The sequence below is a fragment of the Microtus pennsylvanicus genome, chromosome 17 (genome assembly GCF_037038515.1).
Source record: "Microtus pennsylvanicus isolate mMicPen1 chromosome 17, mMicPen1.hap1, whole genome shotgun sequence".
Taxonomy (NCBI): Eukaryota; Metazoa; Chordata; class Mammalia; order Rodentia; family Cricetidae; genus Microtus; species Microtus pennsylvanicus.
Window position 1 is genome coordinate 38249368 of NC_134595.1, and position 17136 is coordinate 38266503.

General features: G+C 53.2%; 1 protein-coding gene across 15 annotated transcripts in view; it reads left to right on the forward strand.

The window, feature by feature from the left end:
* Nucleotides 1-17136, forward strand: part of Speg (striated muscle enriched protein kinase) — a 56806-nt gene that overhangs the window by 10230 nt on the left and 29440 nt on the right. For 11 of the 15 annotated variants that reach the window (XR_012908181.1, XM_075951771.1, XM_075951760.1 and 8 more), the window contains 5 exons: nt 2283-3586; nt 5549-5692; nt 6202-6384; nt 15892-16061; nt 16281-16369. Coding sequence is in view for 14 of the 15 variants with exons in the window: in XM_075951771.1 (XP_075807886.1) it covers nt 2283-3586; nt 5549-5692; nt 6202-6384; nt 15892-16061; nt 16281-16369 (1890 nt within the window). In the remaining variant the exon portion in view is untranslated. Of the gene's footprint in view, nt 1-38; nt 212-2282; nt 3587-5548; nt 5693-6201; nt 6385-14828; nt 15060-15891; nt 16062-16280; nt 16370-17136 lie in introns of those variants that run through there. The other 4 variants (XM_075951774.1, XM_075951769.1, XM_075951761.1 and 1 more) reach the window with 4 other exon arrangements.

Consider the following 17136-nt stretch of genomic DNA (forward strand, 5'->3'; position numbering starts at 1 on the left):
AGGCTCCAGTTGTCCCAGGATTCCCCCCCCCCACAAGGGCCCCCTCCGTGCCTGCTGTCTCAGCAGCTGCCGCCTTTTCATCTCTCTGCACATTCCTGTTCCCATGTGGGCCTTTTTCTGGGAGGAACAGAACCTTTCTGCACGGCAGCTCCCGGGAGAGCAGGAGAGAGCAGGGGAGCGAGACAGCACCCAGGAGAGAGAAGCCAGAGAGGTGGTCAGGGGCAGCTGGGGCAAGGGGCCTGCGGACCCCGGGAGGATGTGGGTTGTGGGGAGGCAGTGGGCTGAGAGAGGAGGAGGGGGTGGGGATAGGGAGCTGTGGTGGAGGTGGAGGGTTGGAGGAATAGTGGCAGGGGGCATGGGATGATCTCATGGATAGCACCTGAGGATGGGTCCATGGCTGACCTGGTAGGGGGTGATGACAAATGGAGGTGCTGGGGTGAGGTCCTGAAGCCATTTTTGGAGATTTAAGGGATGGCAGAAACAGGAGGGGGTGTATAGCGGAAGAGAGGAGTGGCTGATGAGGGATGTGATGGAGGGTATCTGGGTAACCGATGAGGGGCTTGGTTTGTGATGGGTGTGGGTGCTGGGTAGACATGCAGGGTAGGGTAACAAGGGCTCTGGTGTGATTTTTAAGAGGGTGGCTAGACTGGCTAGTGATGGGCAGGGGAGAGGCCTAGGTCCATGGCAGGGGCCTAGGGTGCTCCTTTGGCTTATCTTATTGGTGTTATCAGGCACTCCTTCCCTGCCATTCTTTCCCAGGCCCCAGCCTGAGCCTGGAGTTGCTATGGCAACTTCAGAGGAACCCATTTCCTTAGTGATATCTATGGTACAGAGTCTGGCCTGGAGCTGCGAGCTGCCCGAGCTGCCGGCAAGAGGTCTCCTCTGCTGTCCCTAATTTCTCTTCTGGCTTCGCCCAGTTCCCAGAAACAGGTCCTTAAGGACTCTGCTGCCCCTCCCTCACAGTAGCCGGCCTCCTGGCAAGCATCTGAGGCTTTTCTCCTTTAGCCCTTCCCCCTCTTCCAGGCAGGGGCGGGGCTACAGCGTGGGCGGTGACTCAGGTAGTCTAAAATATCCTTACATCGAAGCGTGCATAGAACTTATGCTCCTGGATGTACTGTTTCTTCTCCTGCCGTGTTCCCAGAAACCCAGACAGCTGGAAGGGAGCGGAGGCTTAGGGATCAGGCTATCTGTATTTCATCCCCGATACCACTTCCTGGACTGTCACCTTAAGAGAGCGCTGGCCCTCCTTGACTCAACCTCAGTTTCTTTATCTGTAAATAGGGACAATATCAGTTCGTCCATCGAGGGACTTTTGTAAGGATTTAAATAACTCAGTGCAGGTGGAGCCTTAATTCATGCCTGACCCACACTAAGTATCCTATGAACTTGCTCGTGGGTTTTCAGCTCTGCTCCGTCAGGTACGGTAAGAGCTCTCAGATAGATACCTTTTCTTGCCGGTGTTCGTGTGTAACATGCCCTTTCCCCATACAGATGGGGGAAACTGAGATCTAGCTCCCGGGCCCCAAAACTCTGTTTGACCAGGAGGCACTTTGAGTGTGCAGGCTTCTTAACTCCCCATGCCCCCACGCTCTTTGTTCTGCCCCAGTTGGTAGTTATTTCTGCGCGGGACTAATTCTCGGGGTGCCCCCTTGAAGGAGAACTTCTGTCCTTCTCAGGCAGGTTTCCAAGAACTCAGATTTTTTTCCCCGGCGGGGTAAACAGGGACTGCACTAGGGGGAGATTGATCAAGAGGCATGGCTCTGGGATAGGACTCTGCCCTCTAAAAGCAGTTGCTTTTCTGGGAGCCACTGTGAAGGACAAGTATCCCGTCCAGACTGGGCAGGGCTGCTGTGGGGACCAGCCTGGGGCAGGAATGAGTAGGAGGCACATTCCTGAGAGGAGCCCCTCCCCATCTACCCTTCGTGTTTTCTCTCACCATCTCATCTTTGAGTCCTCAGCTTCCTTCTTTTCCTCTCCCTCCTGCTCAGTTCCTGCTGTGTCCCAGCTTTCAGGGCTGGGGGGAGGGGGCTGGCCTGAACCCCTGAGGCTGAGTCTGTATTTGGACCCAGCTAATATCTGGGTCTGGTGCATGAGCCGCTGGCCTCTCCCCAGCACCTGCTCTGGCTGTGCCCTCGTGGGGGTGGGGGTAGGGCAGGAAAAATCTGGCCCATGTCACCCCAAGCCTGCCCAGCATGCCCCACTGCCCAATCCCTCTTACAAGCCAGGGGTCTTGGAGGAAAGGCCCCCTGAGTCCTCCACCCCTCTCGGCCTTGGTTCTGCAGCAGTATTCCTCAGAGTGGATTGCGCAGAGAGGAGCCTGACCTTCAGCCTCAGCCAGCCAGTGATGCCCTTCGTCCACGCCCTGCCCTTCCACCTCCCTCCAAGTCTGCGTTGCTTCCCCCACCATCACCTCGGGTGGGTAAGAGGGCTCTGCCAGGATCTAGTGCCCAGCCCCCAGCTACTCCCACTTCGCCCCATCGGCGTTCTCAGGAGCCCTCGCTGCCTGAGGACACCATCGCCGAAGAGAAGCGAGGGAAAAAGCCTAAGTCATCAGGGCCGTCGCTGGCGGGCACTGTGGAGTCCCGGCCCCAGACGCCACTGAGCGAGGCCTCGGGTCGCCTGTCAGCATTGGGCCGCTCACCCCGGCTGGTGCGCGCCAGCTCCCGCATCCTGGATAAGTTGCAATTCTTCGAGGAGCGGCGACGCAGCCTGGAGCGCAGCGATTCGCCACCAGCGCCCCTGCGGCCCTGGGTGCCCCTACGCAAGGCCCGCTCGTTAGAGCAGCCTAAGTCCGACGGCGGCGCCGCGTGGGGCACACCAGAGACCTCGCAGGAGGAGCTGCGGTCACCCCGGGGCAGTGTGGCAGAGCGGCGTCGCCTGTTTCAGCAGAAGGCGGCCTCGCTGGATGAGCGCACGCGACAGCGCAACGCAGCCTCGGACCTCGAGCTCCGCTTTGCCCAGGAGCTGGGTCGCATCCGCAGATCTACGTCGCGGGAGGAACTGGTGCGTTCGCACGAGTCCCTGCGTGCCACGCTGCAGCGCGCCCCATCTCCCCGAGAGCCCGGCGAGCCCCCACTCTTCTCCCGGCCCTCTACACCCAAGACTTCACGGGCGGTGAGCCCGGCCGCCACCCAGCCACCTCCTCCCAGCAGCGCGGGCAAATCTGGGGACGAGCCTGGGAGGCCCCGCAGCCGAGGACCAGTGGGCAGGACTGAACTAGGGGAAGGCCCGCAGCAGGAGATTAAGCGTCGGGACCAGTTTCCCCTAACCAGGAGCAGAGCCATCCAGGAGAGCAGGAGCCCTGTGCCGCCGGGCACTGCTGATCCCCCAGAAAGCAGGACAAAAGCGCCCTCTGGTCGAAAACGGGAACCCCCTGCCCAAGCGGTGCGCTTTCTGCCCTGGGCCACTCCGGGTGTGGAGGGCGCTGTTCTGCCCCAAACCTTGGAGAAGAACAGAGCCGGGCCTGAGGCTGAGAAGAGGCTTCGCAGAGGACCTGAGGAGGATGGTCCCTGGGGGCCCTGGGACCGCAGAGGAACCCGCAGCCAAGGCAAAGGTCGCCGTGTTAGGCCCACGTCCCCTGAGCTCGGTAAGAGCACAGAAAGGGCAGAGAACAGCAAGGGTGAGCAGGCTAAGGGAACAGCAAGACTGCTTGGCGAAGCAAGTTTTTATTTGCTGCTTTTATTATTGACACAGGGGCTGGGATAAAGGTGCCATGTTAGAATCTGCTACTGCTAAGAAGGAAATGAGTGTGCTCGGTAGAGCAGAGATGTGAGCGAAGCCCGGGTGTCTGCTGTATGTCCTTTAAGGTCCAGTGAACTGCAAGGCAGTGAGGCCAAGGACCAGCAACTGGAGGAGGCGCTGGCTGGAACCTAAGGAGTTTTCATGACCCCCCTCCCTTTGTGGGAAAAGATAGCCTAAAATTACTGAAAAACCGAAGCATCCCTAACCCTTTGCTCTCTCGAACCGCACCCCCCACTACCCATTCCAACACTAGTCCCTATCCCGCTGGGGCCACAAAGGTCAGATCCACACTCACCTTCTAGCTTCCTTTGACTCATCCTTGCATCCTACCTCACTGATTCCTATGGATCATGCGCAGCATCACCAACAGAATGCTACTGTCCCTAACCCTGAATATTTCTAACAGCAACCCAGGGCCTGTACCTGGAGAAGCAGAGGAAAACACCCTTCACCTTCCCCCACGCCGTGATGCTTTCCCCCAGTGTATCCCAGGGTCTGCCAGTACCCGTATTATTTATTGCACTTACTGCCTTGTAATATTCTCTATCAAAATTATTTTTCATTTCCGGATCGGCCCCTCAAAATCTTTAGACACGGTAGGCTTCCATTCATCCTCCTCACCTCCATTACTGTTTCCACCACAGTGTCCCAGATGTGTCAAGTAGGCCCATAGCGACGTTACTTCATTTCCGCCTCTATACCAGTTGCACAAGGCCTTTATCTTCCCCATACCGTAGCTGAGGCTCAGAGAGATGCTCTCATTTGCTGAAGGTGATATAGCTAAAAAGACAACCAACCTGGGATCCTCACTGCCCTTTCTGCTACCTATGTAGTCTCTTATCTAGCTGATAAAATGGTAGAGGTAGAAAGCCCCAGGGGAGGGGTTAGAGGAAAAGTGTTTACCCAGTGTGCTAAAGGCCCTGAGTTCAACCTCCAGCATACGTTCGGAAGATACCTAGGGAGAACCACAACAGCGATTTTTATCTGTGCGTATAGTATCCAAAAGCTTGCACCATATCTTCTTTCCTGTTGTGTTCCTGGCGCTTGGTGTGTAGCGGGCAGTTAAGTATAGTGTTGATGTTTGCTGAAGGGACCTAATCAAAACTGATCTTCGTAGGCCCTCTGACTACCACTGCCTCTTTGGAATCTGTGGCCTTATACACATTTGACTATCCCCCTCACCCCACCCCTCATTTCCCTGTGAACCTAGTATTGCTGCTTAGGTCATAGGGGACTGGTAGCTTATTCTCTGTCCGTTGCTGCTTAGACGGTCTGTGGTCCTCAGAGTGCCAGGCCTGACATAATGGCAGGTTCATGTGAAGACGCCCCTGGTGCATCCCGCTGCCCTCCAGAAGCCAGCACCAATTGTGAATGAAGTAGACTCTCTGTTGCCCTGTACTGATGAAGAACCTTTGCTCTGGCTTCCCCCTTCCTTTATCTCAGGCACTCAAGACAGAGGCCTTTGCTATCTAAAGATTCTGCCTTCCAGAAACTCCTCATGCTGAGTTTTGGTTTTCTAGGATTCTGTTTTTTTTCTTTTTTTTAAATTTATTTATTATGTATACAATATTCTGTGAAGAGGGCACCAGAAATCATTACAGATGGTTGTGAGCCACCATGTGGTTGCCGGGAATTGAACTCAGGACCTTTGGAAGAGCAGGCAATGCTCTTAATCTCTGAGCCATTTCCCCAGCCCTTTTCTAGGATTCTGTACTACCAACATCCCATCTCCCCACATATGTCCCCTGATGCTCCCACAAGGCTGATGTCCCCTTCCTCTCTCTACCTCCACTCCTGTGTTCGGCAGAGTCCTCAGACGACTCCTATGTGTCTGCTGGAGAAGAGCCCCTGGAGGCACCAGTGTTTGAGATACCCCTGCAGAACATGGTGGTGGCGCCGGGAGATGATGTGTTACTTAAGTGTATCATCACCGCCAACCCCCCACCCCAAGGTGAGCTGCGGGGAGGGCTGGAGGCTGGCAGGTGTGGTGGGGAACCTGTGGTATGGGAGCAGGGTAGGTTTCCCGGAATCCTCTTATGTCAGGGAGGGGAAGAGGAAAACTGTCAGTTCACGGGGCTGCCTGGACTCTGCTGTATTTGGCAAGGTTGCCCCCTACCTCCCCAGCTCAGGGGTAGGCAGCCTGAGCCTCTGGAGTGAGGGAAGATTCCTCAGAATTCTCCTGAGGGAGGAAAGCTGGAGGTACCCTGGTTGGTAGAGTGCTTGCCAAGCACACACAAGATTCTAAGTTTGACCTACAGCCCTGCAAAAGATGGGGGAGCATCCATAATCCCAGCTACATAGCAAACCTGGGCTGCATGGCATCCTATCTCATTTTAAAAGTTATAAAATATATATTTTCATTGGAAAACATGTCGGGTGGTAGGGTGGTGGGTAGGAATGGAATTCCCCCAGCGAACCCTTTGTGGCCATGATGAGCTGGTTCTTCCTCTTTCCCCACAGTGTCCTGGAAAAAGGATGGGTCAATACTGCACAGTGAGGGTCGCCTTCTCATCCGATCCGAAGGCGAGAGGCACACACTGCTGCTTAGGGAGGCCCGGGCTGCGGATGCTGGGAGCTACACAGCCACTGCCACCAACGAACTGGGCCAGGCTAGCTGTGCTTCCACACTGGCCGTAAGACCTGGTAGGGAGCCTTCCAGATTGGGTCCTGGTTGGGGTGAGCTGTGGCACCTCCTGAGGAACGTGAGGATGTGGGGTCAGAGTCTGTGCACTTGTTCCTAAGCACTTGGCTTCCCAGTGTGTGCAATCCTTCCTTACGATGGGTCTGACTCTCTGGAGGAGGCAGCTTAAGTGCTCCTAGTCTCATGACAAGGACACTCTCATCCAGAAAAGTCCATGAAGTTGGTGAAATTCATCCTTGAACGTCCTTTAAATGTTATCTTTCCAAAACGATTCTCTGAATGGGGTCTGTGGAAAGGCCAATAGTTTTTGAGTCTCTAAGAAAAATAATGTCTTAGTTCAAAGGATTTAAAAGGCACCAAGGGCTTCTGAGGTCATTTCATTCCAGGACGAGAAGAAAACAGAAAGTAAGAAACAAGGGCCCAAGGGTTGTGTCCATTCCTGTTGGATCCCAGGCCCTACAGAGGCTGCAGCTGAGAGTACCATTCAGAGATGGCCATTCTGAGCCTGCCTGGTCTATTTTTACAGAGGCCCTCACTTGGTGTCAGGCTACTTCCTTTGGGTTTCAGCCGGGTAGCTTTCTGGTTCAGGCAAGATGAGACCAGTGTCTATGGGTCTAACAGTATGCTGATGGTGGGCAGTAGGAGGGGATGAAGAAGGTGTTAACCAGGAAAGGGTACTGGTGAAACCCACAGAGGTGGGTGTTACCAATGGGTATCCAAACTATTAGGAGGCCAGAGCTCAGACACCAGTGTTCTAGAATGCTTGCATTGAGACTTCAGGGTCCAGGAGGAGGATGGGAGCCGGCACACCGTGTCTTGTCCCGTTCTTCCATGCAGTGTTGCAGGTACAAGCTCAGAAACCATGCATGCATTGTTTTAGCTTCAACCCTCAATGCATTCCCAATTCAGGAGTTCTTGGTGGGCTCCGGTATCGGCATTTGGGCCATGTTAGTTCCTTTGGTGGCATGTCCGTCTTGTGGTCTTCTTCCTCCATTCCACATGCCTCCCTGGAGCCGTTTGAGGCTTTCTCCTTTCTCCTCACCTCCCACTATGCTGAATCATGCCCACCCCTCCACTTCATGCCTCCACCCTTCCATCACCTCTGGGATCTGGCTTCTGACTCAGCTCCCAGCTCTCCTAGGAGCCCAGGCCTAGCTCCAGAGCTCCAGTCAATACCTGGCTTGGACTGAGAGCTGGCAAGAGGTGGGGTGTGAGGTGCCCCAGTACTGGCTGGTGGCCATCCGGGAGCCTTTTAAGGTTGGGAAAGCAGCTTGGGGCACGGCAGCTGTCAGCACTTGACTGGGAGTTCTGTGTTTGCCACGTTGAGTCTCCCGAGCTTCAGTTCCCTCATTTGTAAACCAGAGATAATTATACCATCCTCACGGATGGAAGCCAGTGTGCGAATGAGCTTTATGAACTGTAAAGCTGTAGACAAATGTTAGTTGTTAGCGTCTGAGGGTGATGTTGTGCACATCAGCCCAGCTTTCCGTGAGGATCTGGAAAGTGCCTTGTCCTTCCCTGCCCCTTTCTTTATGCTGTCTGTGCCTTGGGGACCCCACTCCTGTTTTTCCAAAGTCACCATCATCTAGACCCTCCCTATTTCCAGCCCCTGGGGGGCCCTCAGCTTGTCACATCTCTGTGCCTGCTTCATCCCAAGGACCCAGAAAACTTTCGTTATGTCATCAGGTTACACCAAGCATTGCAGTAGCCCCCCTAAGTCAGACTGGCTCCAGGGCCCAAGAGGCTGGCATGCAGGTCCAACCTCAGCACTGATTATGGACCAAGCTGACTTTCTTACCCTACAAGGCACTGTTTGGTCTAGAGTGGCTGGATGGAGGCCAGGGGGCCCAGAGAGTCGCTGGAGCAGGCAGAACCAGCAGTGGCAAAGACATTTGGGAATAGAAGGGGTCTCAGACCAGGCATCTGTAGGTACTGAAGAAGGGGGCTGGGAGAGTATCTGGCTGTGGGGTACAGGGACTATGTGGAGGGAAGTGGTACTGTCTTATAGAAAGAGACCTGTGTTGAGCCGCTGCCCTTTCTTACTACCTCCCCACCCTTACACTCAGTGCCTTGGAAACCAGGCTGGATGCCCAGTGCATTCCAGGGGTGCCCACCCCATCAGGGCCTGCTTTTAAGACCCACAGATGTCAATTCTTGGTTGGGAACCATAGTAACTATAATCTAGGCAACTCGAGAATATAACCATGGCCCGGGGAACTGGGACTACTGTGAGGGCTGTCTTGTCTGAGCCCTGAGTTCCTCTCACCCAGTAAATAACTCCCAAGCTGAGGAGGTCTCTGGAGTGTGAGAATGCCTAACTGAAGTGAAGCTTCTGATAGCTGTCATATCTGTCACACAAGCCTCTTTTGAGGACCCCCTGGTGCCAGGTGCCCTGCCTCTGAATAGTTGCTTCTGTCTGCAGAGTGTCATGTACTTTTTGCAGATCTTTTCGTGTGCCTTACCTCAGGCTATATTGCATCCTGTATGTGTGTGTGTGTGTGTGTGTGTGTATCGATGGAGGTGTGTGTATGTATAGATGGAAATGTGTGTGCATGTGTGTGTTATTCCCATCTTACAGATGAAAAAAACAAATCAGTATGATTATATAGAGGTTGAACCAGGCCAGCAGTCTGGGAATCTGCCTAGGGATTTTATTAATAGTATGTGATATAGTAATGGAAATTACTTATCTGAGTAACAAAATAGTGTGTGTCTTGGGTAAAAACAACCACGCTCTGGTATTTGCTGAGTGCTTCCTAGGTACTGGGCTTGCTGAAGGTTACATAGTCACATTTAACCCAGCTCTGTGAAGTAGGTTTGGTTGTTGTGCCCATATCACTGATGAGGTAACTGAGGCTAGGGGTTAGCAAGGTGCTCCAGCAAAGTGCTGACCCCCGAACCTTGCAAAGCAAGGGAAGCGAACTGGGCCTGAACTGTGCAGTGTGGTATAATATACCAATCTCCCATGGCATCCAGCTCTTGAGGTGTGGCTGGTGCAGTTAGGAACAGTGTTTGTATAATGTCATCTCACTTGTTATGCATGTTAATAGTCTTAGCCACTGCTTCTGCCTCCGGAGTTAGGATGCTAAGCCAGGGCAACTGGTGGCTGAATATCCCTAACCATTGCGCTGTACGGTCTTCTTTTCTGCTACTCTGAGGAGATTGCAGCTAAGGTATTCCCTGAGCTTGGAGGGAGGTCATTGCCCAGGTCTCTATGGTAGTCAGATTTGGGGAGGGGGTATCCCTACCTCCTCTCTTGACTCTCCATCTCCATCCTTTGTGGCTCTGGTCCTGTTGATTCCTGGTGCTCTTGGGTCCTTTCTGCTATGACAGGAGGCCCTCTAGAGGGCTGGCCAGGAGGAAGGAGGCTCGGAGTGCTCCATTCTCCATTCTATTGCCTGCACCTCTCATGTATTTGAACCCAAGGTCTAGCATTTCCCAGCCAAGACCTTGGCCTCTTCACTCTTTTTTTTAATATTTATTTATTATGTATACAATGTTCTGTCTGTGTGTATGCCTGCAGGCCAGGAGAGAGCACCAGACCTCATTACAGATGGTTGTGAGCCACCATGTGGTTGCTGGGAATTGAACTCAGGACCTTTGGAAGAGCAGGCAATGCTCTTAACCACTGAGCCATCTCTCCAGCCCCGGCCTCGTCACTCTTTGCCTTAGCTGGCCTCATTCCTGGTTTTGTTGTTGTTGTAAGTGTCATGTAAGGATGATCTTAATGGATGAGCTCTGTACTCAGTAAGACTGGTGAGGTTCTGCGGGGACAGAAAATTGGCCTCCAATATTTGGACCAGGAGACAGCCGTCACTGTGACTTATCTTAGTCTTATACTTAAGATCACCACTAACATGTTAAAAAAAAAAGAGGCTATAGTAAATATGAATACATCATGAATACAAAAGGAACAGGAGAAAACTGCCACTAACCTCTACCCTCTTTCCCTGGTCTGGGCCTAGGTGACCATCTGCACAGTGCCAGGCTCTTCCCTAGCAATGACAGTGGCCACTGATAGATGAGCTCGCTGAATACCACAGTCCTGTTATCCATTTCACTGGGATCTGGACAGCGCTGGAGAAAGCAGAGCGCCAGACTCAGGCCTCTCTCCCAGCCCCTGCCTGTCAGCATCAGTGGGTACCGGTGGTCTGACTCCCCAAGGCTGTTATTCAGCATGGGGTTTATCTATCCACCACCTGTCCCAAGAATGGAGACTAATGTGGATGCAAGCAGCTTAGCTGACCCATCCAGCCCAGTCATATGTGAGAAACTCAGCACGCACCTGGCTGAGTCAGGCTAACCCTGTGAAATTCTCACCAGTGTTTAAACTAAACCTGAAACACTCTCAGCAGTGTTTCTTCTCGCCCCAGGGGATTCTGGGGAAACAGTCTCACCTGCAAGCCCAGCCCTCATTTCCCCTCACTTGTTCACTGGCCATCACTGTGGCAGCCGTCTCAGTAAGTGCCTGGATAGAATCCCACAAGGCAGGACCTACAGAGGGCAGAGGCGCAGGCCTGGCCTCATGGAAGTGCTGGTTAATCCCCAAACTATCCTTCTTTCCCCCACAAACTCTATGGAGTTCCTTTTGGCCTTTAGGGCAAAGGCCAGTCCTTCAGCAGGCCCCCACTTCCTAGACAAAGAGGTTGCAGGTCCCTTAGGGTGCTGGGAGGTAACAAGAGATTCCTGCTCTCACACTGTTAGCCCTTTCTTTCCTTTCCTTTTCTTTTTTCTCTCACTTTATCTTTTTCTATTTTTTATCTCTCATTTTATTCACCAATTTTGGCTCATTTTCCAAGCTAAAGAAAAATGCAACTGAAAAAATTGTTCCACCAGTCTCTGTGTAACAACTCTGGCTGTCCTGAAATTCACTCTGTAGACAAGACTGGCTTCAAATGCCCAGAAAGCCACCTGCCTCTGCCTCCCCAGTGCTGGGAGTGAAGGCGTGCGCCACCACACCCAGTCCCGTGGCCCCTTTCTTCTTATTTATTTGTTTATTTATTTTTATTTTTATGTGAATTGGTGTTTTGTCATGGGTGCCAGATCCCCTGGAACTGGAGTTACAGACAGTTGTGAGCTGCATGTGGGTGCTAGGAATTGAACCCAGGTTCTCTGGAAGAGCAGCCAGTGCTCTTAACCAATGAGCCATCTCTCCCTCCACCCCCACTTTCTTATTTTGCCACCTACCTCTGTTCCCAGACAATTGACAGGCTTCTGAGCCTACACTTTCTACCTTGTGTAGGTTTTAGCTATTTTTTTTAATTTCTCTAAAGCAAATATCACTTCTTCCCTCGTTCCCAAAGCTATGGCCTTTATTGGGTCCTCCCTTACCACTTTGTTTCCATTCCCAAAGCTATGGCCTTTATTGGGTCCTCCCTTGCCACTTTGTTTCCATTCCCAAAGCTATGGCCTTTATTGGGTCCTCCCTTGCCACTTTGTTTCCATTCCTGTCACTATTCTGCTCTGGCCAGTCTTCCTTACCAAGCCAAAGTCTTCTAGCTACTGTATCTTTCCACATCTTGGTCTTTGCAGCCACTCCTGGAGGCCCTGCTAGACAGATTAGGGGCTATGTGGATCGAAAGGCTGGGGGAAGAAATAAGAGAAGCATTGTCCAGGAAGTTCAAGCCCTGGATAAAGCACCTATGGAGACTGGGGAGGACACACCGAGTAATAGGACTCCGTCTGAGATGGGAGGTTGGGATGGCAGCAGAGACCACAGCGGCGTGGTCCTCTGAGTCCTTGGAAACAACAGCATCCCTTCGGAATGTGCTAGATATGCAGACTTGTCCTACCTACCAACCCAAGCCTGTAATCCTAGCTACTGGGGAGGCTGAGATCATAACCTGCTAGGGATACAGAGTGAGTTCAAGGCCGCCCTGGGCGACATAACGAGACCTCGTCTCAAAATGAGCAGTGAAAAGGGGCTCAGTGGAATGCTGGCATAGCACACACACAAGGCCCTAAATTCAATTCCCAACACTACAAAACAGATAACCCAGACAGACTGCAGGCTCCAGGACAGACCACAAATCAGAAACCACAGGGGAGGATCCCAGGGGGCTGTAGTTCCTAGAATTCTCCAGGTGGTTCCAAAGCCCAGCAAACTTTGAAAACCAACCAGCCAAGATGGACAGGAGTGAGTGGTGGCGCACGCCTTTATTCCTAGCCCTCGGGAGGCAGAGGCAGGCGGGTCTCTGAGTTCAAGCTCAGAGTGAGTTCCAGGACAGTCAGGACTGTTACACAGAGAAGCCCTGTCTTGAAAACCAAAACTAAAAACCAAAACAAAGCAAAAAAAGAAAAAAAGAAAAGAAAGAAGGAAGGAAAGAAAGAAAGGAAGGAAGGAAGGAAAAAAGGAAGAAAGGAAGAAAAAGAAAACTAACAATCGCTGGTGTGGATTAAGGACCGGGCTAGCTAGTGCAATTGGAAACACAAGGGCTGTCGAACCAGACTTCCAGGTTTACAGCTATGCTCTGAAGTGGAATGGCCAAGTGTTGTAAGACTCAGCAAAACCCACCTCTTTGGGTCCCCATCCCCCACCCCGTTCCACCATGAGGATTTGCTCGGGTCTTTCATGTGCCTAAGAATCCCTAGAGCACTTTTGAAAAAGAAAGCCGGCTTTTGACTTCTCTCTTCGGAAAAATCAATTCTGTAGGCTGGATAAGGTTTAAGAATCTGTATTTCAAAATCAGCCCCAAGTGGTGCTGATGTGGGCGGTTTAAGCATCACTCTGACAGTCCTGATGTAAAGGGCCTTGGGTGATGCCATTTGTGTGCCGGATACTGGGTGGAGCAGAAGCTATGTGTGCGGTTGGAACCAGCTGCATGCACTGGCCCGAGGAGCTCCTGCTTTGGGGGCTTTGGGGCTGACCTGAAAGCACTGTAGAAAGGGCAGCTATGTGAATAGTCAGCACATGAAGGTCTGGGTCAAAGGCAAAGGCGTGGTCCTTTCATGGGAAGGGTCGGGAGAACCAGCTCCCTATTTCCTTGCTGGTGTAAGTGTATCCCCAGCGATAAAATCTGGGTTTGTAAATGGATCGGGCCTGAAATGGTAGCGACTGGCTTCAAAGGTGATTTTGCCCAGGTGGCAAATAGGAGCTTAGGATCCTCCATCAACCTCCTCGGTGACACAGTTTGGGCATATGATGTAGCAGAGACCATTTCCTTTTCGCAGAAAACACTCTTTCTACCCCTCTGGAACCTGATCCTCTCTCCCTCCAGCCTGGCTAGCAACCTGACCAAGAGACTTGACCTAGACTTGCTGCTGATTGGCAGGATAACACCTAGGTGCTATTCCCCCGGTGGCCACCAGGGGCCTCGGAGGCACTCACAGACCTTTGTCAATCAGACTTAACTCTTTGCCCCGCCCTCCTTTCCTCAACCTTGGAGCTGCCTCAGCACTGTCCAGCCTGGAGGTGACCCTGGTGCCAGGAATCTAAGCTCCGTGGAAGGAGAGGAGCCCCTTCTTCCCTGGGTTGTGGCTATGATCTCAGTGTCAGCTGGGAGCCAAGCCTCCAGCGGCAAATGCCGTTCTGATTTCTCTCTCCTCCCCAACCTTGAGACGGCCAACCTGAAGCGGGCCCTCCTCTCGTTCCCCACCCCTCGTCCTCACTGGTAGTGCTGGGAACACAGGTCATAGCTTGGGAATGTGGCCCTGGTTGGAGGGAGGGGATGAGGGAGAAGGACTTGCAGCCACAGCTCAACCTTGTCTGTATCGCTCTTTCCAAGCCCCTTCCCCACTCGCGGGGTGCAAATGGGTGCGGCGAGGACTGACCGTTGATGGGGAGCAGGCCTCACTTTTCTTGTTATGGACTCTGGTGGGCTGATGGGTGAAAGGCAAGTTACCGGCAGGGCCCAGTAGAGCCCACGGTTGAGCGGATGCAGGGCTGTGTCCTGAAGCACCTGCTCTCCCAGATTCGCAGGATAGTGCAGGACCTGGGAGGCAACAGCCACGTGATCCGTTTCCTCTGGTTGACAGGGGACAAATCTGGAAAGGAGGGCCAATGCCCTGCCAGTTCTTTGGTTCTCTGTGTCTGAGAGAGCTGGTTGTGGGGTTTAAGTTCTGGTCATGTCAAGTCTTGTTGGTTTGGGCTAAGCAGGGGGTAGCATAGAGTCATTTACTTTTGGCACTTCTTATGGTGGGTCAGTCTACACTTATGGCCCAGGCAAGGCTACTAAATGCCGCAGTGCGGGGTCATCCTACCTCTATCCCCCCGAGGGCTGGGGTCCCCACACCTGGAGTCCAAGCCCTACGGAAGTGTTCAGCTCTTGTCAGTGTCCCAAGCTGTAATGAGAAGAAAGGCAGACGCTGGCTGCTTGGAATGAGCAGTGGCTAAATTCAGCTGGGCTGGACTCCGCCCCTCCCCCTGTTCCTATGCCGCAGCTCCTGGGGCTGCTCCCTGTGGTCTCAGCAGGCACCACCTTCCCAACTAGCGCCTGCCTGCTGCCCAGCCTCTCGCTGGCCACCCCCACCTCCTCCTTCCCCCTCCTAGGCTCACTTCCCCTCCCCCAGGGCCGGCTCAGTGCGGGGCCTCCACTGGGTCAGCGAGTGAGTGGGGCTGGGCAGGCTGAACGCCTGCTCCCTGGGGAGCTAAGGCCAGTGGGCCGTGGGCAGGAGGGCCTGGTGCCAGGGCAGAAGCTTAAGGAAGGTACAGGCCGGGGTCCGTGTGCAAAGTCTCAGGGTGAGTTTGGGGTGCAGTACTGCTGGGGGCTTGGGGTTGGAGAAACAGGAGGAGGGGCCAGGGGGCTGTGGCAGATTCGTGTCTGTATTTGGCAGTCGGATAAGCGCCAGCTCAGCGAGGCTGGGCCCCTGGCCAGTTGGAGGGGAGAGCTTCAGGGCCCTGGGGACACCCCTCCCCCAAGGCAGATTCAGGTGTCCCCCTCCTCTTTTCCTAGGCTGAATCACCCTTTCCTATGGATGATTCTAACTATGCTTTCCTCTCCCCTGAGAATCTGGGGTTCATGCTGTAGCTATGGGGCCAACAGGTGCCCCTGGGGAAGCTGAGAAGGGAGAGGGGGAAGGGTTGCCTGGACACTGCCACCTCATTGGCCCTGGACAGAGGTCAGGATGGGGCTTGTCTGAGGTGTGTGTTCTTTCTGCGCCAGCTCACCTAAAAAACTAGTGTTCTGGTCCTGCCATTGTGGGGTCCTAGAGATATCTACTACCCCTTTAGAGCTTGTGGATGGTAGTTTGAAGCCCCACTTCATGCTAGTACATAAATTAGCTGCTTCAGTACAATTCAGGGGCTCCCCCAAGGCCATGTCATGGCCCTTCTACCGTCCAAACCCTTTGCTGCAGGCCGCTCTCTGTAGAATATCATCAGAGTTGACAGGGCAGACAGCGGAGGAATCAGACTCAGGGAGAGCATGTATCTGGGCATGGTCATACAGCCAGTGAGCCTCAATAGGAGGTGAGGTCAGGGCTGGGCCTGCGGGAGCTGCCTCGTTTCTCTATAATACGCCTAGCCATCTCTCTCCATCCTTTCTCCCTGATATCATCTATCTCTCCTCCAGGTGGGTCCACATCCCCTTTCAGCAGCCCCATCACCTCTGATGAGGAGTACCTGAGCCCCCCAGAAGAGTTCCCAGAGCCTGAGGAGACCTGGCCCCGAACCCCTACCATGAAGCTCAGTCCTAGCCAGGATGGCGATTCCTCTGACTCCAAGGCACCCCCAACCTTCAAGGTCAGACCCCTGAGGCTGGTATCCAGCCTTCTGTGGACACCCTTCCTTTGTGCACTCCTTATTCTTGAGGCCACACTTAATGGAACCTTGCCCCTTTAACCCTTGTTACCCAGAGACAGTCACAGACTGGTGTGGAAGAGACCTCTGTCCCAGGTCCCCCAGCTCTCACTAGCCAATGCTATGCTCTATCACCCCTGATGCTTTGGGATTCTCCTTCAGGTCTCACTCATGGACCAATCAGTGAGAGAAGGGCAAGATGTCATTATGAGCATCCGAGTGCAGGGGGAGCCCAAGCCTGTGGTCTCCTGGTAAGTAGCAAACCACTTATGCCACCCACCAGAACCGCTCTCCAGGCTAAACCTTAGAGCTGGCTTTGGTAGAAGGGGACAGAACACTAAGGAACTTCTCTTGGACCTCATCTCAGATATAGCAGGACCCACTCCACACGCCTGCCCATGGCTTCCTCTATGGAGCAGGCATTGGAGCAGTGAATGAGTGGCTTCATGTCTACCCACTTTGAATGAATGGCCAAGACTCCTCTTGCCATGTAGAAGGCTGTTTGTCTCCATGCCATCGGCTGAGGCAGGGTGATTTTTGAAGCCAAGCAACCTGTACCCAGCCTGTGGTAGACCTGGTCCTCAAAATTTGTTTCTGAGCTGCCCAAGTCTGAGTTAAATGTGTTTCTCAGCTGCCCTGCCTTGGTGCTTGGAACATTACTCAGCATGTCCTAGTCCCCGCCCCAACACTGGTTTGGGTTATGGTGTTCATTTTTAAGTCTCCAATGTGATTATTATTACTTTTTTAAGGTTGTAAGTTCTTTAGTATCCCTTTTGGGGAGTGGGAATCTATGTTTCTGTTACAAATAAGTGGAAGTAAGATATGGGGACATTTAAGAACTATTTAGAGGTGATGCAGGTTCTAAGATGGGAGAGATCCAAATGGGTCTAAAAGTACTTGGAGAAGGTAGGAAGGCGGAGCTGGGGTAAACCTAGCTTTGGATCCCAAGGTTGCGTTGATCAGTCAGTGAGGAGGAGAGGGCTTCAGCCAGTGGGGAGGCCCTAGAACCTCCCTCCTC